General features: G+C 46.5%; 1 protein-coding gene across 1 annotated transcript in view; it reads left to right on the plus strand.

Annotated features, from left to right (window-relative positions):
• Positions 1-26,938, plus strand: part of LOC115463684 (alpha-1,4-N-acetylglucosaminyltransferase-like) — a 94,454-nt gene that overhangs the window by 58,605 nt on the left and 8,911 nt on the right. The window contains exon 2 of the mRNA XM_030194405.1: positions 653-1,088. Coding sequence (XP_030050265.1) covers positions 684-1,088 — 405 coding nt within the window. The 5' untranslated portion in view covers positions 653-683. The remainder of the gene's footprint in view (positions 1-652; positions 1,089-26,938) is intronic.

Below are 26,938 nucleotides of genomic sequence, written 5' to 3' on the forward strand. Positions count from 1 at the left end.
TAGGATGTAGGCATCATGGGTGGACCCGGGGTACCTGGCACACACGTCTAATATCTCCCCCTCGGCATCACATACTACTTGCATGTTCATCGAATGCAATGCCTTCCTGTTTCTGTAGGTGGCTTCGTGTGGCCGGGGGGGGTCTGAGTGGGACGTGTGTGCAGTCAATCACACCTATGACCAAAGGGAATCTAGCAACAGCATAGAAGGCGGCCATGTTGTTGTGCAGGGCCTGGGGGGTGGTGGGGAAAGTGATGTAGTGAGAGGTGTGAGTTAGAAAGGCATCCAGGAACTGGGTGAGACAGTGTTTTGTTACATTTGTACCCCGCGCTTTCCCACTCATGGTAGGCTCAATGCGGCGGGCAGTGGAGGGTTAAGTGACTTGCCCAGAGTCACAAGGACCTGCCTGAGCACCATACTCACAAATATGAGTACCTAGAATTGCTTTTTATTTGTATTTTGTGATGTTGTTTTTATGTCTTTTTGCTCTGCTCTTTTCCTTGCATTGCTGAATTGAAATAATATGTTATATTTATAAATGTTCATACCAGTTAATGGCAGCTTCTTTTCAAAGTGAAATATGACTATAGCAGCCTTTTAATGGGCATTTCAAAATTTCTAATATCAGGCCACTTTCTTTTTCTCTCACTAGGTCCTACAGCGCTTTACTCCAACAATCAGTCATGAAATTATGGATATTATGTCTACCTCTTTTCTTTTTGATATTTATTTGTTCTGCTGTCTACTGGATGAAAACGGAGTCTTTACGGACACTGCACAGATTCTTAAATAGGCAGTTCACAGCTGAAGACATTATTAAGTCTAATACTGGAATCTTTTTCGCTGAGACCACAGAGAAACTGGAGCCCTCCCCTTTAGCAGTATGTGCAGTAGAATCAGCAGCTCAGACGTACCCCAACAGAAGTGTTTATTTCTTCATGAAAGGGCTGACCAAAGACTTGACTGTCACCGAGAATTCCTTCTACAAGGCCATTCCACTGCTGTCATCTATTGCAAATGTCCACATCCTTCCCTTAGACTTTGAAGACGTTTTTAAAGACACTCCTCTCTATCCTTGGTACCAAAAGGTAACTGTTTTATTTGTTGTTGTTTTTTTTTGTTTTTTTAAATAGAATACAACTTCCGTAATGGGATAACAAACTTCTAAAAGACAATACTTACATACCAAAAAGTTTGTTCAAAATTCCAACAGAGCCGTAATATTCGATATCTTATATAATAAAAATAATTAAATAACTGGAACCTCAAATTTCCTGATAGGGGAAATCTTAAAGCTTATCAGGCTTATTTTCGAAAGAGAAGGACACCCATCTTCCGACACAAATCGGGAGATGGGCGTCCTTCTCCCAGGGTCGCCCAAATCGGCATAATCGAAAGCCGATTTTAGGCATCCTCAACTGCTTTCCGTCGCGGGAAATACCAAAGTTGATAGGGGCGTGTCGTCAGTGTACCAAAGGCGGGATGGGGCGTAGTTAAGAGATGGGCGTCCTCGGCCGATAATGGAAAAAAGAAGGACGTCCCTCATGAGCATTTTGCCGACTACTTGGTCCCTTTTTTTTCATGACCAAGCCTCGAAAAGGTGTCCGAACTGACCAGATGACCACTGGAGGGATTAGGGGATGACCTCCCCTTACTACCCCAGTGGTCACCAACCCCCTCCCACCCAAAAAAAAATATATTAAAAAACATTTTTTGCCAGCCTCTATGCCAACCTCAAATGTCATACCCAGCTCCATCACAGCAGTATGCAGGTCCCTGGAGCAGTTTTTAGTGGGTGCAGTGCACTTCAGGCAGGCGAGCCCAGGCCCATCCCCCCCCCCCCCCCCCACCTGTTACACTGTTGGTGGTAAATGTGAGCCCTTCAAAACCAACCACAAACCCACTGTACCCACATGTAGGTGCCCCCTTCATCCCTAAGGGCTATGATAGTGGTGTACAGTTGTGGGGAGTAGGTTTTGGGGGTGGGGTGGGGTTGGGGGGCTCAGCACCCAAGGTAAGGGAGCTATGCACCTGGGAGCAATTTGTGAAGTCCACTGCAGTGCCCGCTAGGGTGCCCGGTTGGTGTCCTGGCATGTGAGGGGGACCAGTGCACTATGAATGCCAGCTCCTCTCACGGCCAAATGCCTTGGATTTGGTTGTTTTTGAGATGGGCGTCCTCGGTTTCCATTATCGCTGAAAAACGGCAACGACCATCTTTAATGTCGACAATCTCAACATTTAGGTCGACCATCTCTAAGGTCGACCTAAATGTTGAGATTTGGGCGTCCCCGACCGTATTATCAAAATGAAAGATGGACGTCCATCTTGTTTTGAAAATACGGGTTGCCCCGCCCTTCACCGGAACGTCTTTAGAGGTGGACTCTCTTAGAGATGGTCGTCCCCGTTCGATTATGCCCCTCCACGTCACCCTCTATCACGTGTAGGGGTCCTTTTATATCATTGGTTCCTACTAGGGGACAAAAACTGAACCAGTGTAAAAAAAACTCCAAGCAATTGGGGAAAAACTACTGGTTCTAAAAAATCCCCACTAGACTCACATACAAAATAAGAAACCAAATAAATATGTCTCTGTGTGAAAAAGATCAAACAACTTCATGAATTAATAGGAAAAATGCTGAAAAAGGCATACCAGCTTCTACTGCTAGTGGAAACATGTGCACTTCTCTGACACCCAGCAGCGTTGCTGCTCTCAAGCTTTTCCAGCGTCACTGTCCACTGTCTTCTATTTCTCCGGAGCTTTCACTATGCTGGATACTGCCCCACAGCTAAATTCCAAAAGGTGTGATAAATTCCTGTTTTGTTTATTTTTTGTCCATGAAATTGTATTGAATTAAAATGAATAATAATACAAAACATGAACAAGAACAAAAATACACTCAGGAAACAGCGAAGGTGACAGTAAAACGATGATGCCTCAACAAACAGGCAAACAGCAGGGCCACCTTTAAGGAGCAGGAGATGTCTACATGATGTGGCTGGCTCGAATCAGGCCGTTTCACTAACAGCAGTCCTTCTGATAACTGCTCTGGATAACAACCAGATAAAATCATATTTTTGTGGAGGCTTCTTATACCTTTTTTCTAGGTAATAAGGGCCTACCAGTCTGGAACAGTAAGTTGCTGACTTCATATGTTTTGACTTGGAGAAGCAAAACAATATGCCATATGCTATGCAAGATATAGCAGGGTCACTGATCACGGTGTGTAGATATCATACTGTTTGTCCAGTCATTGTGTCGCCCCAATTACCAAGGGGAATTCTGCAGTCCTTGGGATATTTCTCAGCATGCTTGCTGACTGCAAGCAAATATGAGGCCTAACAAGCACCAGGCCCCAGCAGGGCCGCCGAGAGACCGAGCCAGGCCCGGCCCTGCCCCAAGGATTGCTGCCACCCACCTCCATTGCTACTGCTGTTGCCTCCCTCTCCTGCTCCCAGGCTGCCGGCGCCGCAGTACCCAGTCTCCAACTGCCTACCCTCAGCTCCCTCGACAGCCTCATTCTGTCTGCCACCGGGCCCCCTGCATTAAAAAAAAAATCTCTAAATCAGCAGTGCAGCGCCTCGTGTCTCTGTGAAAGCGGCAGATCGCCTCGGGCCTTCCTTCACTGTGCCCCGCCCTCGTGGAAATAGGAAGTTACATCAGACGCAGGCGGGATATAGTGAGGGAAGGCCCAAGGCAATCTGCCGCTTTCACACAGACGCGAGGCGCTGCCGATTTAGAGATTTTTTTTTTTAAATGCAGGAGGCCCAGTGGCAGACAGAAGGGGGCTGTCGAGGGAGCTGAGGGTAGGCAGGTGGAGACTGGGGACTGCGGCCTGGGAGCAGGAGAGAGAGAGAGACCCCGATGCCGGCCCCCCCTTGCAGGCCCAGGCCCGGAGAATTTTGACCTCCCTGCCACCCCCTCTCGGTGGCCCTGGACCCCAGCACTGAAAGATGGAAATAGCCAGAGTCTGTATTTCACAAAGTCAAGTTAGCTGAATAATTTCAGGCACCATTATTTCTATACAGCTTTGCTATATAGTGGTATGCAGTGTTCCATAGTGCCTTCTTTAGAAGTTTTTTGCTCCCACATAACTTTAGGTGATCTATTGAGAATTATTACCATAGTGCTACTGATAATTTGCAGATAAGGCACTTATTGGCTTAGCAACTCCCACTATTCGGATAACTGCTTTTGAATACTGGGGCATTAGTACTTTATGTGTTTCTCCAATTTAACTCCTTTATATCTCTCTCTGGAGCTAACGTCACCCCATCATTGGAGGGTGGTTGCATTCTCCTACCGTAACCTGTCTCATAACTGCAATACCAACTGTACCCCAAATCATAATTCTCTCATTGCTCTTAAAATATACCATTTCTGAAGTAAAGTGCTGTCTTTTAAACTGTTAATTTATAGCACCTTTTGAATGGTCAAAGGCCCTATTATGAAGCGTCATGAAAAAAGGCCCTGCGGTAGTGGCAGGGGCCGTTTTTCCCACAGCGGGTAAAAAAGCCCCCAGCACACATGGCCATGCAGTAAGAGAACTCTTACCATATGGCCATGCAACGGGGAGCCCTTACCGCCACCCACTGAGATGGCGATAAGGGCTTCCGCGCTAACCCAGCGGTAACCGGGCAGCGCGCAGTGATGCCTGATTATCACCGGGTTACTGCTACACAAGCCATTTCCTGGGGTTTTCTTTTTCCCCCAGAAATGGTGTGCGCACGGGGCGGGACTACTGCCGGCAGCTGCGTTGGGCTGGTGGCAGTCCCAAAAGATCGAGCGGTAAGCCCGCATTGGACTTACTGCAACTATGTAAAAGAGCCCCTCAGTTTGCAAATTCTGGTGCTCCCCATGCGTAAATTTCCCTTTCCAGTGGATTCATTGTGCAAATATTTAGTTTGAATCAGTTCCACTTAAGTTCAGAGAGAAAAATATGGTTTATGATTTATTAAAATTTACTATACTGCTAGACCTTCTCAGATCACAGCAGTTTACAAGATACAAAATACAGTAAAAATACCAATATAAAAATCAGAAAGGAATATCATTCATAACAAGAAACAATTCCTACCCAAATGTATCAAGAATATTCACGCTCTAAGGATAATAGTAATCCTAAATAACGCAGTGTTTGTAGCTACACCCAGAGACAAAAACATCCTAATACATCTCAAGGGTTGAAAGGTAATCTACAATAATGACGTAAAACCATGAATTTCTTAAGTGAGCCCTGTTGATAGATTTATACAACTCTTATCCTAGGTATTGCTGAAGATATTTCAGTTGGCTAAGTTGATATCATGAGGGTAATTTTATAACAGGTCACCAACCAGCTCATTTTCGAAAGTGATCGCCGGCCATCTTCCGACATAAATCGGGAGATGGCTGGCGATCTCGGAAAAGCGTCGAAATTGGTATAATCGAAAGCTGCTTTTTTGACAGCATCGCCGCTTTCCTGTCGCCTCGCCGGCGAAAGTTCAAAGGGGCATGTCACCAGTGAAGCGAAGGCGGGACATGGGCGGGCATGGGCATGGCTACCAGATGGCCGGCTTTCACGGATAATGGAAAAAAAACGGCGTTAAGCAGTATTTCGCCAACTTTACTTGGTCCTTTTATTTTCACAACCAAGCCTCAAAAAGGTGCCCCAACTGACCAGATGACCACTGGAGGGAATGGGGGATGACCTCCCCGTAGTTCCCCAGTGGTCACCAACCCCCTCCCACACGAAAAAAATAAAAATAAAGCACTTTTTTGCCAGCCTGTATGCCAGCCTCAAATGTCATACCCAGGTCCCTGACAGCAGTATGCAAGTTCCTGGAGCAGTTTTTAATGGGTGCAGTGCACTTCAGGCAGGCAGACCCAGGTCCATCCCCCCCCTACATGTTACACTTGTGGTGCTAAGTGTTGAGCCCTCCAAACCCCCCCAACACCCACTGTACCCACATGTAAGTGCCCCCCTTCACCCATAAGGGCTATGGTAATGGAATAGAGGTGTGGGGAGTGGGTTTGGGGGGATTTGGGGGGCTCACCACCCAAGGTAAGGGAGCTATGCACCTGCGAGCTTTTTTTGTATTTTTTAAACATTTTTAGAAGTGCCCCCTAGGGTGCCCTGGCATGTGAGTGGGACCAGTGCATTACAAATGCTGGCTCCTCCCACAACCAAATGCCTTGGATTTCGCCGGGTTTGAGATCACCGGCATTTTTTTCCATTATCGCTGAAAAACAAAACCGGCCATCTCAAACCCGGTGAACTCCGGCCATCTTTTTTGATAATACGGTTCCGGCCAGCTGTTGCGCCGCCGCCAAAATAGACGTTCGATTATGCCCCTCCAAGACTGCAAGGCTGGGATAGTTGACAATTTTGATGATAATAGCAATGAAATGAAGGAAACCAGGAATGGTGAAATGGTGAATAGTGGCTGTTAATAACTGGGTATGCCTGTTGCAACAAGGCTTCCAGGATATGATCGCCACATAATACAGAAGATAAGTACAAAAATTCTATTGACGTTATCATTGAAAACACAAATGTATATGTTACACTCTGTTAAACTCCTCCAAGCGCAGAGTATGGGCATTCGAGGATGTGGCGGCCATCTTGGATTTGGGCATCTCCAGGATAGGGCAGCCATCTTGGAGATGGGCATCTTAGGTTGTGGCAACCATCTTGGGCAGCTTCAGGAAGGAAGCCCATATTTGGGCGTAGAGCATCTCCTTTGATGGGGGCAGCCATCTTGGAACAGCTGCACATGGTTGAGCCTAATTTCTACACTATTTAAAGCCCTGCCACCAGTCCTTCCATGCTTCGGCTTCTATTGCTGTAGAGGTCGCAGTCCTCGTCTGTGTTCAACTGCCGGTTAGCTTATGATCCTGTGTTCCTGTGTTTTGACCCTTGGATTGTTTTCTGACTACTCTGCTGTATTGCTGCCTGCCCAGACTTTGGACTGACTCCTGACTACTCTGCTGTGTTGCTGCCTCCCTGGTTCCTGGACTGTGTCAGCTTTCCCGCCTGTGTGGTTGGTGGCCGTTCACCCCACTAGTTCCGGAAGTCCTGGTGGCCGCCTGCACCTGGGGGCTCAACTCCCGGGGAACGGCGGTCGCTTCCCAGGTGAAGCTAGGGGTTGTGTGGCTGCCTGACTGAGCGCGGTGCTGCTCCATCTTCGCCGTGCTCAGCCGGGGCACAAGGGCTCACTTTCCCAGATGTGACAGTATATAATGGAACTGAATGGAACTGTTGGTATGCGATGATAGAAACTCTTGGTTGCTTTGGTATCCCAACAAAGGGCACTATTTATTTTTCTGAGCACACAAATTTAAACACTTTAAATGTATAAGAATTGGGAAAAACAACAAATATTTTTGTACTGATATGAATAATAAAAAGAAAAAGTTTGAAGTTTTATAAAGTTAACTATAATTAATGCAGAACCCTAGCCGAAAGAAAAAAAGGCTAAGTAGGTGCCTATTTTGAGGCTTTTTTTTTTTATAAGGGCAACTTTATAATCTAGGCCCCCACATTTCCATGCCCCTTGCACATACAAATGTCTAGAATACTAGCACCTATTCGTGTAAATGTACCCTCACCTGAGAAACTGCCAGCAATGCACTTAAGGTCTAATCTGCAAATACCCACTTAACTTACATAAGCCTAGATTCTATAAATGGTGCCTAAAAAATTGACACTGAACAAAACAGTGTTTAGCGCTATTTTATAAACCGCACTTACAGTTAGGCGTAGTTTACAGAATAGCTCTGGGAACATTGACTACTTTTAGGCATGGCCAATTACACCAATGAAAACCTGGTGTAAACCCCCAGGCTTAAATTAGGTGCGGATCCCACAAATTCTATAACAACGCACATAAAATTTAGGAATGCATCTGACCCACCCATGCCCCTCCCATGGCCATGCTCCTTTTCAGATTCACACACTGGAATTTATACGAATCTCTTTATAGAATATACCTAAAAAGATATGCGCGTAAATTCCAATTAGTGCTGATAATTGCTTGTTATTCCTCACATTGCGCGCAACTTCTTCAGTCATTGTCCTTTATTCCTAATATTTCATCTTATTTCCTTCCTCAGTTAAGTACATCAGTTTGGTCAACTTTCCAGATACAAACTTTTTTCTCTTTGGGCAAAATTCTGACCTGTGTGAAGCCAACCTTTTGTTTAAGTGATCCTATTCCTTCATCATGGCTAAAGATCCCTAAACTGGCCTTCTTCCTACTCTTTTATCAACAATCAATCTCAGCCTCTCTTCAAGCCAGTTCCTGGATATCTGGAAACTGGCTATTGTTCATCCTATCCTGAAAAAAAATAATCTTGACACCTCAGTCCCCAGTAATTACTTCCCAGTCTCTAATCTCACATTCATGTCCAAAGTTCTTGAGAAAGTAGTCTTTGATCGACTTCCTTTTCTGATAATGTTATAGCACTGAATCCTCGCCAATCAAGGTTTAAAACACATTTCAGCACTGAAACAATCATGACAGCACTCCTAAGCAATATACACTCTTTTCCTGATTAATACAGAATTGTTCTGCCTGTCTCTCTCAATTTTTCCGAAGCTTTTGACCTTGTAGATCACTCCCTTTTCCTTTCTCATCTTGCTTCTCTGGGTATTGCTGGTGAAGCTTTCTTTTGGCTCACCTCTTTCCTGTCTCACTTTTCTTCTAAAGTTTTTACCGCGTCTTCCTTTTCCAGCATTAAGCAACTTTCCTGTGGTGTCCCCCAGGGTTCCATTCTTTTCCCTTTATTATTCAATTTATTTCTGAGCCCTCTTGCGGCCCTCATCCACTCATTAGGGATCTCAGCATATTTTTACGCTGATGATATTCTTCTTCTTTACCTGACCTACCCTTCTTACCCTTCCCGCACTTCTGTGACCGCATTACAGACATGTTTAGACTCTATTGCAAAAAGGTTAGTAGATCATCAACTACTGCTTAATGTGGATAAGATGATCGCCTGCTGGTTCACTGGTGCTCTGTCTCCTCCTACATTTCCTATCTCCCTATTAGGGACCCAGGTCACTCCGGTCACAAGTTTTTGATACCTTGGGATCGTCTTAGACTCTACTTTATCCTTTCAGCCACAAATCACTCAGTTATCCAAGTCTTCTTTTTCTGTTCTGTCAGCTATGTGCAGTTCACCATTTTTTTCAAAGACAATACTTTTCACGAATTGATTCTTTCTCATTTCACATTTCGGCTCGATTACTGCAATATTGTTTATGCTGGTTTACCATCATCCTTGAAAAAACTTCAAACTCTTCAGAACACCATTATTCATCTCCTACATCACGCTCGCTGCAACGATCACTCCACTCCACTGTTCAAATATCACCATTTGTTACCCACGGAGTACTGTATAATTTACAAAGTAGCTCTTCTAACCTTTAAGGTCCTTTGGATGGGCCTACCAGACTATCTTGTTTGCTTTAAGATCCCTTACTCCTCTGTATGGATGCTCCGATCTGTTGATGACCACAGGCTTGTCTTCTCTGGCCCTAAGCTCGCCCACTATTGTTGCAGGAATTACCACTAGTGTTAGCAGAATCTGTGGTACTTCAGGAGTCAAATAGCACACACCAGAATGAGGGAGAAATCTTCTTTATTTGCCAGCAAACAAAGTAGGACATCAGCATTAAGTCTCTTCTTCTCTTTCTCAGCTCTCCGTGTCTTTGTGGCTTCTGTCTGTCCTCTTCAGTTCTCTTCTCTCCTTCTCAGCTCCTTCTTCTGACGTAAGCTGCTTCTGCTCCCAGTTATATACAGTTCTAACCCCCTCCTAGCCCCCCTTACTTTCCAGATGGTAAAGAATAGATTAATTACCCTGTCTGAACCAATCATCTCTATACATATGTTCAAAATATCAGTTACATAGGTTCCAGACATTTCCTAACTGACCTATGACCTGGGGCCTCTCACACTAGACAATTGGGCACCAGAACTCTTGCATTTTATTATTATTCACATAATCCCAATCATAGCTTAAACTGGGTTCATTTAGGGGCTAAGGGGCCAGTCTTGCTTAATGGCATACATATATGATTTGTTATTACTTTCAGGACCATTCTTACATTTACCTATAATTAATCAAGACTTTTCTTGACCTCTTTCACCTATTTGCTTCCTTCACAGAACTCGCTAGGACTGTGGATAATTCAAACCAGATGATGACCTTTTCAACTGCAGTCTTACTTATAAAGTAACACTGAGTTGAACAGACATTCCACACAGAAATATTAATTACACAGAATAAAACATATTCTAAAATAAGTAGAAATCAAATTCCTTATAAGACAAAATCTAACTCTCTAGAATTATTTAGAATTATTTACTCTATCTTCTTCTAAACAAGCATCAAACTAATCCTTTTAAAACTACAGTCTGTCTGCAACATGCCTTGTTCATAATGGCACCCATATGTGGTAAAATAATATCTATGAACTAGCCTTAACCATCCATCACTCACAAGGGTCAAAGAAAGTTTCTCTCTCTGACCTTTCTAACCCAAACGTTAAACTTCTAAATAATCTAAACCATATGGCATTCCTCCACTTTCAAGTTAAAATACCAAATTATTTCTCTGCCCATGCTGTCTCATTCCCACCTTTGAGACTAAAATCAGCTTATGCAGAGATAAGTCTCACAACTCAAAACTCTGGAAACTATAGTGGTCCCAACTCCATACCTCCTCCTGGGGCATAACGTCTAGGAATAGGCTTGTGAATCACCATTACCCTACTCGTTAAGGTCCGACGGCATACTGCCGAAGCACATGAGGCTAGGAAACAAAACAACAACCCTGCTAAAACTAAGACTATTAGGGAAATGAACAAGGGACGTATCCATGAGGTCAATGACCACCACCAGGAGGTAAGGTCTAATCCTCCTCGGTAATCCTCCACATTAAGGCTAGCCAACTGTAGGACTTTATCCATGGCATGCCTAACTACATGCGTCCTATTTATGACAATGGTACAGCACTCTGAAGAATTTAGCACTGTGCAGAGGCCACCCTGGGCTGCAAAGAGGTAGTCAAGGCCCATACGGTTATACCGAGAAACTATACTTAATTCATTAATTTGATCCTGCAATGCATTGACTACCACGTTCAGCTCATGAACTAAAACATGGAGTAGGGACTGAAGTCTCCGGGTAGCCATGCCTAGTTCAGTAATACCCGCTACCGGGCCCCCAATTGGAATCCAGGCCGTAGCAGAAAGGGCTACAAGTCTCTTTTTAGTCAGAGGATAAGTAGAGTTGATGTACTGGAGGGCTAATTCAATCGCCTCATCCTCTGTGGCAACGGAAGAGGGTAAGGACAAAGCCTCTCGCTTAGAGCGGTGCGGAGATGGTGGCCTGAGAAGAGGAATAACTTTAGGAAAATAATTCAAGGTTACCAATACACAAAACTCATACGTGGGGGGAAGAATCATGTGGAGGACATTATCACAGAGCCAGTAATGACCAAGGAGAGGGTGAGGAAAGTTCCCAATAAATGTTGGCACAGGATGGACAAGGTGCTTAGGATGCCCATAATGCGAGCCCCTATCCCAGGGGGAACGAAGATGAAATGGAGACTTTGCACACCATAGGTGCCAATCCCCAATTGTGACAAGCTGCTCAATTGTTATAAACCTTTCATACCCCGGGGACTTATGAAAGTAGAAAATAAGCTTGGACACTATAGTCTTCTCAGTAGTACGGTTAGGAGCCAGATAATCACCTGGGTCATAATCTACAGGTACGGTAGTAGGGCACATAGGAGTACCTGGAGAGACTACCCACACAGATTCCCCCTTCTCTGGGAGAACATTGGTATAGTTACAGGAAATGGGAGAAACAGTTAAGATGTTTCTTGTTAAACAAAACACTCCAGAAGCTGGATAGGGAGACGTAAAAACTGGCCTTAGAGAAAATTCAGAGGGGGAGGTAGCATTATAAAAGGACCACCAAGTATAATCCTGGCTCCAAGGGCCTGAACTCGAAAAGTAGGGAGGTATAAGAGCTGTAAGCGGCACAGGGACAGGAACAGCTGGGACATCTGTAGTATAAGGAGAAAATCGGGAACACACAATACAAGGGGAAGTAATCTTTGCCTGGCTAATTAGTTCCTGGACAGAATGTAACCAAAGGTTGGAGCGAGTTGGGGTATTAGGAACAAGGAGGCAAGGAGTAGAAAACAACAAAAGCACCCAAACTACTAACATTTTCTTTTTCCCTAATCTAAAACAAATACTGCAAACTAATTAAGCAATAATATTCCAACAGTCTGTGCTAGTCACAGATTACTCTCATATAATGTTCTCAGTCTTTGAATTCTTATACCAGTTGGGATAGACCCTCAACTGACAAGGATCAAGCTCTCAAATTACAAGAAAGCCAGAATCAGGCAAGAAAGAGTCTCAGTACGAAGCCGAAGTTCAGCAGCTCCTGCAATATGCAGTTGACCCTTCTTTTCAGCTGGTAGATTCTTTGGTTCGGGTCAAGCGCAACTTCAATGGCTCCGCTGGATCACTTTCTGCTCTCCACTGTTTAGGCTCCGTCTGATCCGTGCTGGGCTCAGTCTGGTCAGCAGACTTGATTCGAGACCAATGGACCCATGGAGTTATCCCTGCGACCTTCACAGCTGTAGGGGTAGAAAGCAAAACAGTAAAAGGTCCTTTCCACCGGGGCCCCAAAGGCTGGAGCCTCCAGTCTTTCACCCAAACTCTATCCCCTGGCAGGAAGGAATGTACCTGAGCCTGGAAGGGGACAGGGTTTATTTCTCTCACATAAGACTGGAGCTCAGAAATTATCCTGCCCAAGAGGGCTACCTGCTCCTGCACCTGGGCAGACCCTAAAGTCCCTATGTCTCCCTTAATTCCCTGCAAAATAGCTGGGGGCTTCCCATACACAATTTCAAAGGGAGAGAGGGCTGTTCCTTTAGTTGGGGTGCATCGGAGGCGGAAGAGGGCTAGTGGCAGTGCCTGTGGCCATTTCAGTTGGGTTTCCTGACAAATCTTTGCTAGGCTATTTTTCAAGGTTCTGTTTGCCCGCTCAACCTGCCCTGAACTCTGGGGACGGTAGGCACAATGCAATTTCCAGGTAATGCGCAATGCGCGGGACAGGGCCTGAAGTGTGGCTTCAACAAAGGCGGGACCATTATCTGAACCTATAGCAAGGGGCAGTCCATACCTGGGGATGACATCCCTAAGGAGGGCTCGAGCTACTTCTGTGGCTTTCTCAGTGACTGTAGGGTATGCTTCCACCCACCCAGAGAAAGTACAGACCATGACCAAGAGGTATCGGAGCCTACCGCTCCTGGGCATTTCTGTGAAGTCTATAACTAGGGACTCAAAGGGTGTTAGTCCTCTAGACTGAACTCCTGGTGGAATACGGGGTCCCTGACGAGCATTATTCTGGGCACAGAGAGTACATCGGGCAGAGGCAGTGGCAACCAGACTATCCAATCCTTCCAAGACCACTACTCGACTGAGTAGGCGGGCTAGTGCTGTTTTCCCTAAGTGTGACAGGTCATGAGCTTGAGACACTACAGGCCAGGCTAGGTGGCGTGGCACCAGAACTCTGGTATCAGGGAGATGTAACCAGCCATCAGGTCTCCTTACTGCACCTTCCTCTTGAGCCCATTTCTCTTCCGTTTGGGTGTACATAGGCGTCCATTCTTGCAGTCGAATTTGGAACAGGGGGGTCACAGTACCTACTGGGGGTCCTCGAGCAGCTTCCTTGGCCACCCGATCAGCATGGCGGTTCCCTCGGGCCACTGGAGTATCTATCCTTTGGTGTCCCCTGCAGTGAATGACAGCTACCTTCTTAGGTGCCCAAACGGCCTCTAGCAACTGAAGTATTTCAGGTCCATACTTAACAGGTTGGCCTGCGGCATTTATGAGTCCCTTTTCCTTATACAAAGCTCCATGAGCATGTAGGGTTGTAAAGGCATACTTGGAATCAGTATAAATGTTGGTCACCAGTCCTGCTGCTAGCTCCAGAGCTCGTATGAGGGCCACAAGTTCTGCTTTCTGGGCTGAAGTTCCTTGGGGCAGGGCTCTTGCTTCTATCACCTTGTCCTCTGTCACCACAGCATAGCCTGCCAATCGCTTGGAGTTCTCCACGTAACTGCTTCCATCTATGAAATAAATTACATCTGGATCCCTCCAAGGAACATCTTTGAGATCTGGTCGACTAGAGTACACTTCATCCATGGTTTGGATACAATCATGATCCGGTGGTCCCTCAGATGCTGGCAAAAGAGTGGCGGGATTGAATGTAGCCACTGTTTCCAGGTGTATCCGTGGATTCTCACATAAACTGGCTTGGTACTTAACCATGCGGCTATTTGTAAACCAGTGGTTGCCCTTGTACTCCATGAGGGTGAGAACTGCATGGGGGACTTTAACAACCAGTTCTTGCCCCAAGGTCAACTTATCAGCTTCCTGGACCAGTAAGGCTGTTGCTGCAATGGCCCTCATGCAGGCTGGCCATCCTTTAGCCACTCCATCCAGCTGTTTAGACAGGTATGCAACAGGCCTCTGCCAGGATCCCATCATCTGGGTCAACACACCCAGAGCAACCCCCTGTCGCTCGTGGACATACAGTGAGAAAGGTTTCTCCACATCAGGAAGGCCTAACGCAGGGGCTTGGAGTAGGGCTTTCTTTATGGCGATGAAGGATTGTTGAGCAGTAGGTCCCCATTCAAATGGTTCCTTTTCACCCCCCTTTATGGCCTGGTAAAGGGGTTTCGCCATCAATGCAAAATTTGGAATCCAAATTCTGCAGAATCCGGCTGCTCCCAGAAATTCCCTAACTTCCCTTCTGGACTTGGGTTGGGGAATTGCAGCAACCGCTTGCTTCCTACTGACATCCAGTCTCCGACTTCCCTGGGAGATGCAGAAGCCCAGATACTTCACTTCTGACTGACAAAGTTGGGCCTTTGAGCGTGAGACCTTATAACCTGCATCCAAGAGTAACTCCAGCAATTCTCTGGTAGCCTCAAAACACTCTTCCTGGGTCACTGCTGCAATCAGGAGGTCATCTACATACTGGAGTAAAACTCGTCTGGAAGGCTCAGATTTAAAAATCTTAAGGTCTTGTCCTAGGGCAGTCCCAAAAATGGTGGGGGAGTTCTTGAACCCCTGTGGCAGGCGGGTCCATGTATACTGAAGCTTCCGTCCTGTTACTGGGTTTTCCCATTGAAAGGCGAAAAGCAGTTGACTGGCGGGGGCCACCCGAATACAAAAGAAGGCATCTTTTAGGTCCAGTGTCGTGAAATGGGTAGCTCCAGAAGGTATCAATCCCAGCAGGACATATGGATTAGGCACTACAGGGTGTAATGAAATAGTGGATTTGTTGACCACTCGTAAGTCTTGGACTGGCCGGTAGTCCTCAGTCCCTGGCTTCTGGACTGGCAACAGTGGCGTATTCCATGGAGACTGGCAAGGACGAATAATTCCATGGGATAACAGACGATTCAGATGTGCTTGAATCCCTTCCAGAGCCTTTCGGGGAATTGGGTATTGACGAAGATGCATTGGCCGGGCACTTGGAAGTAAATCTACATGAACGGGAGGAATATTTTGGGCCAACCCTGGGGGATTATCTTCTGCCCATACCCCACTGACCTGAAAGCTGTCTGCCAGGGGTAGGTCAACTTGGCCATGCGACTGATGCAGCCGCCATTCTTCTTCAAGGGGGCAGCAGAAACTCAATATGCCCTTAGGGCTGGATGTCGGGGGCCGAAAGGAGACCGAAGTCTGGCCATCAGAATCAAAGGAAATTTGGGCCCTAAGCTTGGACAGCAGGTCCCGGCCTAACAAAGGGATTGGACAGTCTGGCATATACAGGAATTCATGAGTGACTGTGTGTGAGCCTAATTGGCATCTACGGGTCGTCAGGAAGGGCCTCCGGTTCTGCACCCCCGTGGCTCCCACCACTCGGACAGTTTTTCCAGACACAGGCGCTAATCGCTCCGTCACAACAGAATGTTCAGCTCCTGTATCAATCATGAATGGAATTGAGCGGCTCCCTATAGTTAACTTGACCATAGGTTCCTGGGAGCCCAGTTTGTAGGAACCCGGTCTGTCCTATTCATCCCATTCTGCCATCTCGGCTATCCCAATGATATCAGATTCAGGAGGCTCATACCTTCCCTCTCGAACTCGGCCTCGGCTTCCTCGATCTCCTGGTCCCCTTTTCAGTCCCTGGCGCCTCTGGGGGCATTCATCTTTCCAGTGCCCTCTTTCCTTACAGTAGGCGCACTGATCCCTCTCCAATCTTGGTCTGGGATTCTCCCCTCGTGGCCGGGATTGATTGAAGGAATCTCGAGGCCTGGCTGGCGGTCCGGGGTCCCACTTTGGCTTCCCATTAGCTAGAGGTCGACCTCGGTTAAGGGTGGAATTAGTAATGGCTGCCGCCAAAAGGTCGGCCTTCTTCTGCATCTTCCGGTCAGCCTCTCGGCGCATCTCCTAATCCCTATTTACGAAAACCTTTGTTGCGATCTCAATTAGCTGGGTGGTATTCATCCCTGCGAATCCCTCCTGACGCTGCAGCTTCTTCCGGATATCTGGCATACTCTGGGCCACCAATGCACTATTCACCATTCTCTGGTTTTCTAGTGCCTCAGGGTCAAATGGGGTGTATGTTCTGTAAGCTTCAATTAGTCGCTCTAAAAAGGCCCCAGGGGATTCAGTTGCCCCTTGGAGAATTTCAGAGACCTTTGCCAGATTAATGGGCCTCTTTATGCCTTTCCTCATACCTTCCAGCAAGTCCCGGCAATAGCCAGACAACAGTTCATAGTGCTGCACGTTATTTGTATCCCAAGATGGAGCTGCGCGAGGGAACCGAGTTCTAACCCATTCCTCCGGGTCCTGTATCCCCTCGGGAACACGCGCTCGCGTGATGGCCTCAGCATTTTGTAAAAGCTTCCGCCTCTCCTCAGTTGTGAAGAGGGTCAGGAGAAGTTGTTGACAATCAGTCCAGGTTGGGTTATGGGTGGCCATAATGCTAGCCACTAGGTCCACCACTGCCTGAGGCTTTTCAGTATAAGAGGGGTAATGCGTCTTTCAATTCAGGAGATCGGTGGTTGTGAAGGGTACATACTGGTAGGCCTGTGCCTGTATAACCTGACCCTGATTATTAGGATCCGGTCGAGTGGTGGTTACCTGGCGGAGGGGCAGAGCTCTCGAGGAGGTGGGAATGGAACCTGAGGTAGAGCTAGGAGCTACCCCCCTATCATGCTCAAAAGTGATTGCAGCGGGTCTAACCCATTCAGGGGAGGTGTGTTGAACCCCTGAGGGATGAGGAGGGGTACTCATAGACTGAGAGGTGATCACAGGTGATTCAGTCCATTGAAAGGGATGCTGGGCCCCTGATGAGTGGGGAGGGGTACTAAAGGGAGAGGCTGGGCTATCGGGAGTTGAGGAGTCAGGGAGTGCAGCCCAAAGCGGGTCTTTGGAGGTTAACAGGGGAGGATGTGGCACAGAAGGGTAGAGGCTGGCTGAAAGGTCCAACCTAGGATGTGGCGGGGTTTGCACAGAAGGGGAGGAACTATCCGGAGAAGCCTGTGCTGGAGAGGCTTGGGCTGGACGGCGTGGATCTCTGAGGGTAGCACGGAACCCCAACAATGGGCCATAAGGTGGTGGCTCAAGATCTGAGGGGTCATCAGAGAGTATGGGTTTCTTAGACAGGGTAGGGGCGGAAGCCACCGATTGGGTGGTAGGCTTCCTGGGGCTCTTTCCCTCTTCCAGTTTAGGTTTTCTAATCTTTCTTTGAACGCGGCCCAACATGAATTTTACTGGGGATCCCATATAAGTTTTCAACCAAGAGGGAGGGTCAGTCACAAGGCTGTCCCAGGAATCTATATAAGGGAGTTGTTCAAGATATTCTGGTTCTCCTACAACTATGCTGTAGACCTTCCGGATTACTTCAATATCTAAGCTGCCACTAGGGGGCCACCCCACTCCCATAGATGGCCACTCAACTTCACACAAGGTTCTTAGAGTACTTAAGCTTAAAGTCTGTCCATAATCATTAATTAAAAATCCTTTCTTGAAATTCTTAAGCATACAATCTAGGGGAGTAGTAATTTGTCTAGATGATGTCCCTCCCATAATGCTTACAGTTACAACACACAAAAGGGAGGGAATTTTTGGAGTGTGGTTAGGGGTCCACAGATCCAGAGACACAAGGTAGACAAACAACAATCGCTTCCTTCCGTCGCTGGCCAGTTGAACTCGCGTTAACTGGAAACGCAGCTATAAGAAGTCCGCACTCATTTAACATTCAGGCATAACACACATTCAGTACAGAAAATCCCACCCAACAATTTCAGATTTCTCAAATACAGATAAGCTCTAGCGGTTTCCCTACTAATTTCCACTAGACTAGAGGTACTAAGGCCTTCGCTGAGAGTTGATCAGACTCCCCTTCCCTCAATTTTTGAGGGGCTGGTTTACAGTTTCCTAGCTAGGATTACAATACAGAATACAGGATACAGAATACAAAATACATACCCGGCTAATGTTCCTCAGGCAGTTGGGTGCCAGAAATTGCTGCAGGGTTCAGGATCCCACCGCTGCCACCAAGAATTGTTGCAGGAATTACCACTAGTGTTAGCAGAATCTGTGGTACTTCAGGAGTCAAATAGCACACACCAGAATGAGGGAGAAATCTTCTTTATTTGCCAGCAAACAAAGTAGGACATCAGCATTAAGTCTCTTCTTCTCTTTCTCAGCTCTCCGTGTCTTTGTGGCTTCTGTCTGTCCTCTTCAGTTCTCTTCTCTCCTTCTCAGCTCCTTCTTCTGACGTAAGCTGCTTCTGCTCCCAGTTATATACAGTTCTAACCCCCTCCTAGCCCCCCTTACTTTCCAGATGGTAAAGAATAGATTAATTACCCTGTCTGAACCAATCATCTCTATACATATGTTCAAAATATCAGTTACATAGGTTCCAGACATTTCCTAACTGACCTATGACCTGGGGCCTCTCACACTAGACAATTGGGCACCAGAACTCTTGCATTTTATTATTATTCACATAATCCCAATCATAGCTTAAACTGGGTTCATTTAGGGGCTAAGGGGCCAGTCTTGCTTAATGGCATACATATATGATTTGTTATTACTTTCAGGACCATTCTTACATTTACCTATAATTAATCAAGACTTTTCTTGACCTCTTTCACCTATTAGCTTCCTTCACAGAACTCGCTAGGACTGTGGATAATTCAAACCAGATGATGACCTTTTCAACTGCAGTCTTACTTATAAAGTAACACTGAGTTGAACAGACATTCCACACAGAAATATTAATTACACAGAATAAAACATATTCTAAAATAAGCAGAAATCAAATTCCTTATAAGACAAAATCTAACTCTCTAGAATTATTTAGAATTATTTACTCTATCTTCTTCTAAACAAGCATCAAACTAATCCTTTTAAAACTACAGTCTGTCTGCAACATGCCTTGTTCATAATGGCACCCATATGTGGTAAAATAATATCTATGAACTAGCCTTAACCATCCATCACTCACAAGGGTCAAAGAAAGTTTCTCTCTCTGACCTTTCTAACCGAAACGTTAAACTTCTAAATAATCTAAACCATATGGCATTCCTCCACTTTCAAGTTAAAATACCAAATTATTTCTCTGCCCATGCTGTCTCACTATGAATCTACTAAGCATTGTGCCTTTTTCTTTATGTTTCCCCACACACTTGGAACAATCTTCCCCACCCCCTCCATACAGAATCCTGACTTAAGATTTTTTAAAGCTTAGCTAAAAGCATGGTTGTTTAGACAGTCTGATTAAGTAGATTTTCACCAACTGGATGTCCTCTACCTTTTCTTTCTCTGCTATCACTCTCTGATTTTCTTCTGTGTGTTTCTTCCTCCCTTTTTTTGTGAGAGTGTTTATCTTTCCTATTATTAATGGCATTCCTTTCCTACTGCTTATTGTAATAGACTGTACACCGCTTAGTTCTACCATGACAGCTTGAGTGCCAGGGGCGTAGCCAGACACCCAGTTTTGGTTGGGCCTGGGCCCAAGCTGGGTGGGCAGAACTCCACCTTGTCACCATAGGCGTCCCATATAAGAGGCATGGGGAGGCTAAGAGGCGTATTTTCAGAGTACTTAGACTTACAAAGTTCCATAGGTTACTGTGGAACTTTGTAAGTCTAAGTGCTTTGAAAATATGTCCCTAAGCCTCCCCAGCCCAGCTGTGACCTTCGTGGCGGCCCCGCCTGCCTCCCTCTCCAAATTTAGCCAGACTCCCGACGACGAAATCTTCTGCTGCCGCCGCTTCGATTGAGCAGTGCAGCGGCAGCCAAGAACGACACCTACCCTCATCCGCTGCTGCCGCCGCCGCTTCTTTCGGAGCCAGCATAAGCATAAGATAAGAAGAAAAAGAAGCGCGGGGGTGCCGGTCTCTGCCCCGTGACGTCAATTTCCCATTCCGGAGGCAGAGGCCCGGCAGAGCCTACAGCACATGTCTGAACGCTGCTGCGGCCCCGTGCTTCTTTTTCTTCTTCTGTCAGCGCTGCTGTAAAGAGGCCCGGCCCAGAGGGAGAGAAGAGAACGTGTGGAAACGGTAGAAGGAGAGAGAAGGAGAGCCAGGGGACATGAACAAGAGCAGTGGACAGCCAGAGAGCGATAGGGAAAGAAAGAGGGGACATGGAAAACAGCAGGGAAGAGCCAGGGACATGGAAAAAAGCAGGGGAGAGCCAGAAAGAGATGGGGAGAGAAAAAGGTGACATGGAAGAGAGCAGGGGAAAGCCAGGGACATGGAAAAGAGCAGGGAAGAGCCAAGGTGAAAAAGGGGGGCCATGGAAAAGAGCAGGGGAGAGCCAGGGGCATAGAAAAGAGCAGGGGAGAGCCATAGAGAAGATGCTGGATGGAAGAGGGGTACAGAGAGAGAGAGAGAGAGAGAGAGAGAGAGAGAGATGAGTGGAAAGATGGGGAGAGAAAGAGGGGATATGGGCAGGAGAGAGAGAGAGAGAAGCTGCTTGGGAGAAACTGGGGGCGACCCTAGCTGTCAGACTGAGAAATGCTGGCTGGATGAAAGGAGAGAGAAAGAGGAAAAATGCTGGAAGGAGGGAAGAAACTGGTAGGGAGGGAAAGAGGAAAGACACTGGAAGGATGGGGTGAGAGAGGACATGCTGAATGGAAAACGGTCAAGAGAGAGAACTGTCTAGAAAGAAGAGGAGATAGAGGAAGACAATGGACGGAAGGATTGGGAGAGGATAATGGGTGGAAGGATGGAGAGAGAAAGAGGGATGACACTGGATGGAATGGTAGGAGAGAAAGAGGGAAGGTGCTGGACATGGATGGAGGGGAGGGAAGTATATGCACATGGATGGAGGGGAGTGAGGAGAAATGCTGGATATGGATGGAGGGTAAACTGTTGAATTTAAGAGCTGGATCGTGATACTGAAGGATAGGGACAGGGCTACAGATGGTAGACAGGACGCATAAAGACACAGGAGGATGGTGGACCTGGTGAGAGAAAAAATATCAGATGGAAAGAAGACACTGCATAAAACAGAAGACACTGGGACCAAACCTAATAGAAAAACTAAATGATCAGACAACAAAGGTAGAAAAAAGTATTTTATTCAGAATTTATATTCTCTTTAATTTAATGCTTAGTGCTTAATTAATTTTGCCCTGTGAAACCTCTTATTTTCTTTCTTTCTTTCTCTTCCTGTCAAGCGCTGAGAGAGAGGGAGGCTGCATTGCATTGTATTGTATTGGGGCTCTAATGTGCATTTTACATTGTTGAAACTGATATTATTGGGAATATCTGGATTTATATTACAACAAGGAAAGTTTATTTTTTATATTCTAGGGCAATTTTGAAAGTTAAATCATTTGAAAATTCTTTGACCAGACTGTACCAATTCTGGTCCCCATCTAGAGAATTGCCTTGAGAACAACAGTAGTTAGCTGACACTTTGGGACTTAATCATTACACAGCAGGAGGTAAGGGTTCAGCTCTGAATAGGGGTCAAACCATTTGTAACTTTGCTCAGGTGCTGACCTCTCTGTCTGTACCTGAAGCAAACTCCTCCAAAGTAAAACAAATAAGTACATAAGTACATAAGTACATAAGTAGTGCCATACTGGGAAAGACCAAAGGTCCATCTAGCCCAGCATCCTGTCACCGACAGTGGCCAATCCAGGTCAAGGGCACCTGGCACGCTCCCCAAACGTAAAAACATTCCAGATAAGTTATACCTAAAAATGCGGAATTTTTCCAAGTCCATTTAATAGCGGTCTATGGACTTGTCCTTTAGGAATCTATCTAACCCCTTTTTAAACTCCGTCAAGCTAACCGCCCGTACCACGTTCTCCGGCAACGAATTCCAGAGTCTAATTACACGTTGGGTGAAGAAATATTTTCTCCGATTCGTTTTAAATTTACCACACTGTAGCTTCAACTCATGCCCTCTAGTCCTAGTATTTTTGGATAGCGTGAACAGTCGCTTCACATCCACCCGATCCATTCCACTCATTATTTTATACACTTCTATCATATCTCCCCTCAGCCGTCTCTTCTCCAAGCTGAAAAGCCCTAGCCTTCTCAGCCTCTCTTCATAGGAAAGTCGTCCCATCCCCACTATCATTTTCGTCGCCCTTCGCTGTACCTTTTCCAATTCTACTATATCTTTTTTGAGATACGGAGACCAGTACTGAACACAATACTCCAGGTGCGGTCGCACCATGGAGCGATACAACGGCATTATAACATCCGCACACCTGGACTCCATACCCTTCCTAATAACACCCAACATTCTATTCGCTTTCCTAGCCGCAGCAGCACACTGAGCAGAAGGTTTCAGCGTATCATCGACGACGACACCCAGATCCCTTTCTTGATCCGTAACTCCTAACGCGGAACCTTTTAAATTCGGACCTTTTAAATTCCAAACTTCTCAACTTTCTAGCTATAGGTGAGATACCTGATATTCTCTTTAATTTAATGCTTAGTGCTTAATTAATTTTGCCCTGTGAAACCTCTTATTTTCTTTCTTTCTTTCTCTTCCTGTCAAGCGCTGAGAGAGAGGGAAGCTGCATTGCATTGTATTGTATTGGGGCTCTAATGTGCATTTTACATTGTTGAAACTGATATTATTGGGAATATCTGGATTTATATTACAACAAGGAAAGTTTATTTTTTATATTCTAGGGCAATTTTGAAAATTAAATCATTTGAAAATTCTTTGACCAGACTGTACCAATTCTGGTCCCCATCTAGAGAATTGCCTTGAGAACTACAGTAGTTAGCTGACACTTTGGGACGTGCTATAGACGTAATCTACTTAGATTTTAGCAAAGCTTTTGACATGGTTCCTCACAGGAGGCTCTTAAATAAACTAGATGGGCAAGATAGGTCCCGAAGTGGTGAACTGGATTAGGAACTGGTTGACGGACAGACGACAGAGGGTGGTGGTAAATGGAGTTCGCTCGGAGGAGGGAAAGGTGAGTAGTGGAGTGCCTCAGGGATCTGTGCTGGGGCCGATTCTGTTCAATATATTTGTGAGTGACATTGCCGAAGGGTTAGAAGGTAAAGTTTGCCTATTTGCGGATGATACTAAGATTTGCAACAGAGTGGACACCTGGGAGGGAGTGGAAAGCATGAAAAGGGATCTGAGGAAGCTAGAAGAATGGTCTAAGGTTTGGCAATTAAAATTCAATGCGAAGAAATGCAAAGTGATGCATTTAGGGAGTAGAAACCCACGAGAGACTTATGTGTTAGGCGGTGAGAGTCTGATAGGTACTGAGGGGGAGAGGGATCTTGGGGTGATAGTATCCGAGGATCTGAAGGCGACGAAACAGTGTGACAAGGCGGTGGCCGTAGCGAGAAGGTTGCTAGGCTGTATAGAGAGAGGTGTGATCAGCAGAAGAAAGGAAGTGTTGATGCTCCTGTACCAGGGGCGTAGCTACGGGTGGGCCTGGATGGGCCCAGGCCCGCCCAGAAGCAGATCCTTGCCGTGACCGTCTCCCACCCCTGCCGCAGTGCTTCATTTAATGTTGTCGGCGCTGCTGTTAGTTTCCTATCCCCCGCGGCGGCGCTTTACACTTTACCCGACGGCAACGTTACAGATGCAGCACTGACGTCCGACGTCCTGCTCCGGGGCCTTCCACGTCCCGCCTCCGTAACAGGAAGTTACATCAGCATGGAAGGCCCCGGAGCAGGACGTCGGACGTCAGCGCTGCATCTGTAGCGTTGCCGTCGGGTAAAGTGTAAAGCGCCGCCGCGGGGGTGGGAAACTGTAACAGCAGCGCCGACAACAACATTAAATGAAGCGCTGCGGCAGGGGTGGGAGAGGGTGAGGAAGTCAGTGGGGTGCTGCGTGCTGGCCCAGTAAGGGGAGGCAGAGAGGGGAGGGAACAGAAGGGTGCTGGACTTGCAAGGGTTGGAGGGAAGGGAGAGAGATTTTGGGATTTGCAGAAGGGAGGTTGGAGGGAAGGGAAGAGGTTTTTGATTTGCAGAGGGGAGGTTGGAAGGAAGGGGAGAGGTTTTTGATTTGCAGAGGGGAGGTTGGAAGGAAGGGGAGAGGTTTTGGAATTTGCAGAAGGGAGGTTGGAGGGAAGGGAAGAGGTTTTTGATTTGCAGAGGGGAGGTTGGAGGGAAGGGAGAGAAGTTTTGGGATTTGCAGAGGGGAGGTTGGAGGGAAGGGAAGAGGTTTTGGATTTGTAGAGGGGAGGTTGGCAGGAAGGAGAGAGAGAGGTTTTGGGATTTGCAGAGGGGAGGTTGGAAGGAAGGGGAGAGGTTTTGGATTTGCCGAGGGGAGGTTGGAGGGAAGGGGAGAGGTTTTGGATTTGCAGAGGGGAGGTTGGAGGGAAGGGAGAGGTTTTGGATATATAGGGGGGGGTGGAAGGAAGGGGAGAGGTGCTGGATATGCAGGGGGGTGGAGGGAAAGGGGAGAAGTGCTGGATATGCAGAGGGTTGAAGTGAAGGGGAGAGGTGCTGGACATGTATGGGAGTTGGATGAAAGGGAAAGAGGTGCTGAACATGTAGGGGGGGCTGGATGAAAGGGAGAGATGCTGGACGTGTGTGTGTGGGGGGGGGGGCTGAAGGAGAGGTGCTGGATATGCAGATGATGATATGCAGAGGGAAGGGAGAGAGATGCAGGGAGAAAGAGCCAGATGCATAAGGGGAAGGAAAGAGAGGAAGAGAAGCTGGTTGGGGATGGGATCAGCGAGGAGAGGGACACATTGGTGTGGAGGAGGGAGAAAGGGGACATAGGGAAGTATACAGATACAGAAGGGAGATGATGGGCATTAGGTGGGAGCATGGGGACAGGGACACAAATGTGAGATGCTGTATGGGGATGGCACATGGGCACAGAGGGGTAATGCCTGACCAAGGGGGGGGATATAGAATAGAGATAAAATGCTGGACACTGGAGAGGGGGGTATATGGACACGGGGGGGGGGGGGGAGATACCAGACAAGGGGGAGAATAGGAATACAGAAGGGATATGCTGGGCATGGGGTGCATAGGTGCACAGAGGAATGATGATGGATGAGGGGATATGAACACAGGGGAGATACTGAACAAGGAAATATAGGAAAACAGAGATGGGAGATGGATGATGGACATGAAGAAAGAAGAAATGTCAAATAGGAGACCCTGGCAAGTGAGTTAAGAGAAGACAGAGGGAAGCAGAAACCAGAGACTGGGACCAATATGATTTGAGAAAAAATGACCAGACAACAAAAAGGTATAAAAAAATATTTTATTTTCAATGTTGTGAATATAATATGTTGGATTTGGAATGTACATCTTGCCAAAGTTGATGGTAAACATGGCTGGGGTCCAGGACAGAAATCTAGGAAAGGACCCCAAAGTCCATTACCAGGCTGCTCCTTCAGCTTCCAGCATGCAGGCTTTCTCTGGCCAAGGAACCAAGCACAATTGCCCTAGTTGCATCCCCTAACACCATCCCTGGCATGTGCCATCTTTATATTTTGCACAGGAGCAAGTGCCTTTCTTTCTTGTTTCTCTGGTGGTGTACTACATGCAAGGTCTAGTTTCTTGGGGTTTCCGTTTAATTTATATTTCTAGAGTTTGTGGTCACTTATTCTGTATTTGGCATTTGTGTCTTGTGTGTGTGACTGAGGTACTCTGTTAGCATGAAGTTTCAATGTAGCATTCTGTAGTAATTTGGCTTGTTCAGCTTTCCTGATAAATGTATTTGTATTTTAGGGCCCTACTATAATATTTAAGGCACTTCTTTTTCATTTGGAAGTTAGTGTTGGCATGGTAGATTTGCTCTAGGTTCTGAGTGACTTTTGTTTTATAGATTTTTTTAAGTTAATTTATAATATGTCTGTAATTGAGATTACACTAGAAAACAAAATTTCTTTATATGATGAGTTTTATGGTGAATTGTCCTTGCTGTGCTCTGTATCCATTGTTGGTGGACGGCCAGGAGGTTCTCTGGATGCAGAATGTGTTTGGCTTCAATACCATATATGTGTTGGAGGACCATGGCTCAGTGGGGCTGAATAGTGCAGTCTATTGTACTTCCCTTAGCTCTCAATTGGCCTGCAGCCACTGAAGCCTGCACTGCAACCCTCATTGAAGTTATGGGGAGTGGGGTAGGGACAGAGCATGGGTGCATCAGGTTTGCTGTTTTTTTCTTTTTCAAAAAAGTTGGCAACTCTAGTGCCCACCCATCCAACCTGTTGGCCCACCCAAAAATTGCCTTCTGGCTACGCCACTGCCCTGTACAAGTCTTTGGTGAGGCCCCACCTGGAGTATTGTGTTCAGTTTTGGAGGCCGTACCTTGCGAAGGATGTTAAAAAAATGGAAGCGGTGTAAAGAAAAGCTACAAGAATGGTATGGGATTTGCGCTCCAAGACGTATGAACAAAGACTTGCTGACCTGAACATGTATACCCTGGAGGAAAGGAGGAAC

Source organism: Microcaecilia unicolor, chromosome 2, assembly GCF_901765095.1.
Source record: "Microcaecilia unicolor chromosome 2, aMicUni1.1, whole genome shotgun sequence".
Classification (NCBI taxonomy): domain Eukaryota; kingdom Metazoa; phylum Chordata; class Amphibia; order Gymnophiona; family Siphonopidae; genus Microcaecilia; species Microcaecilia unicolor.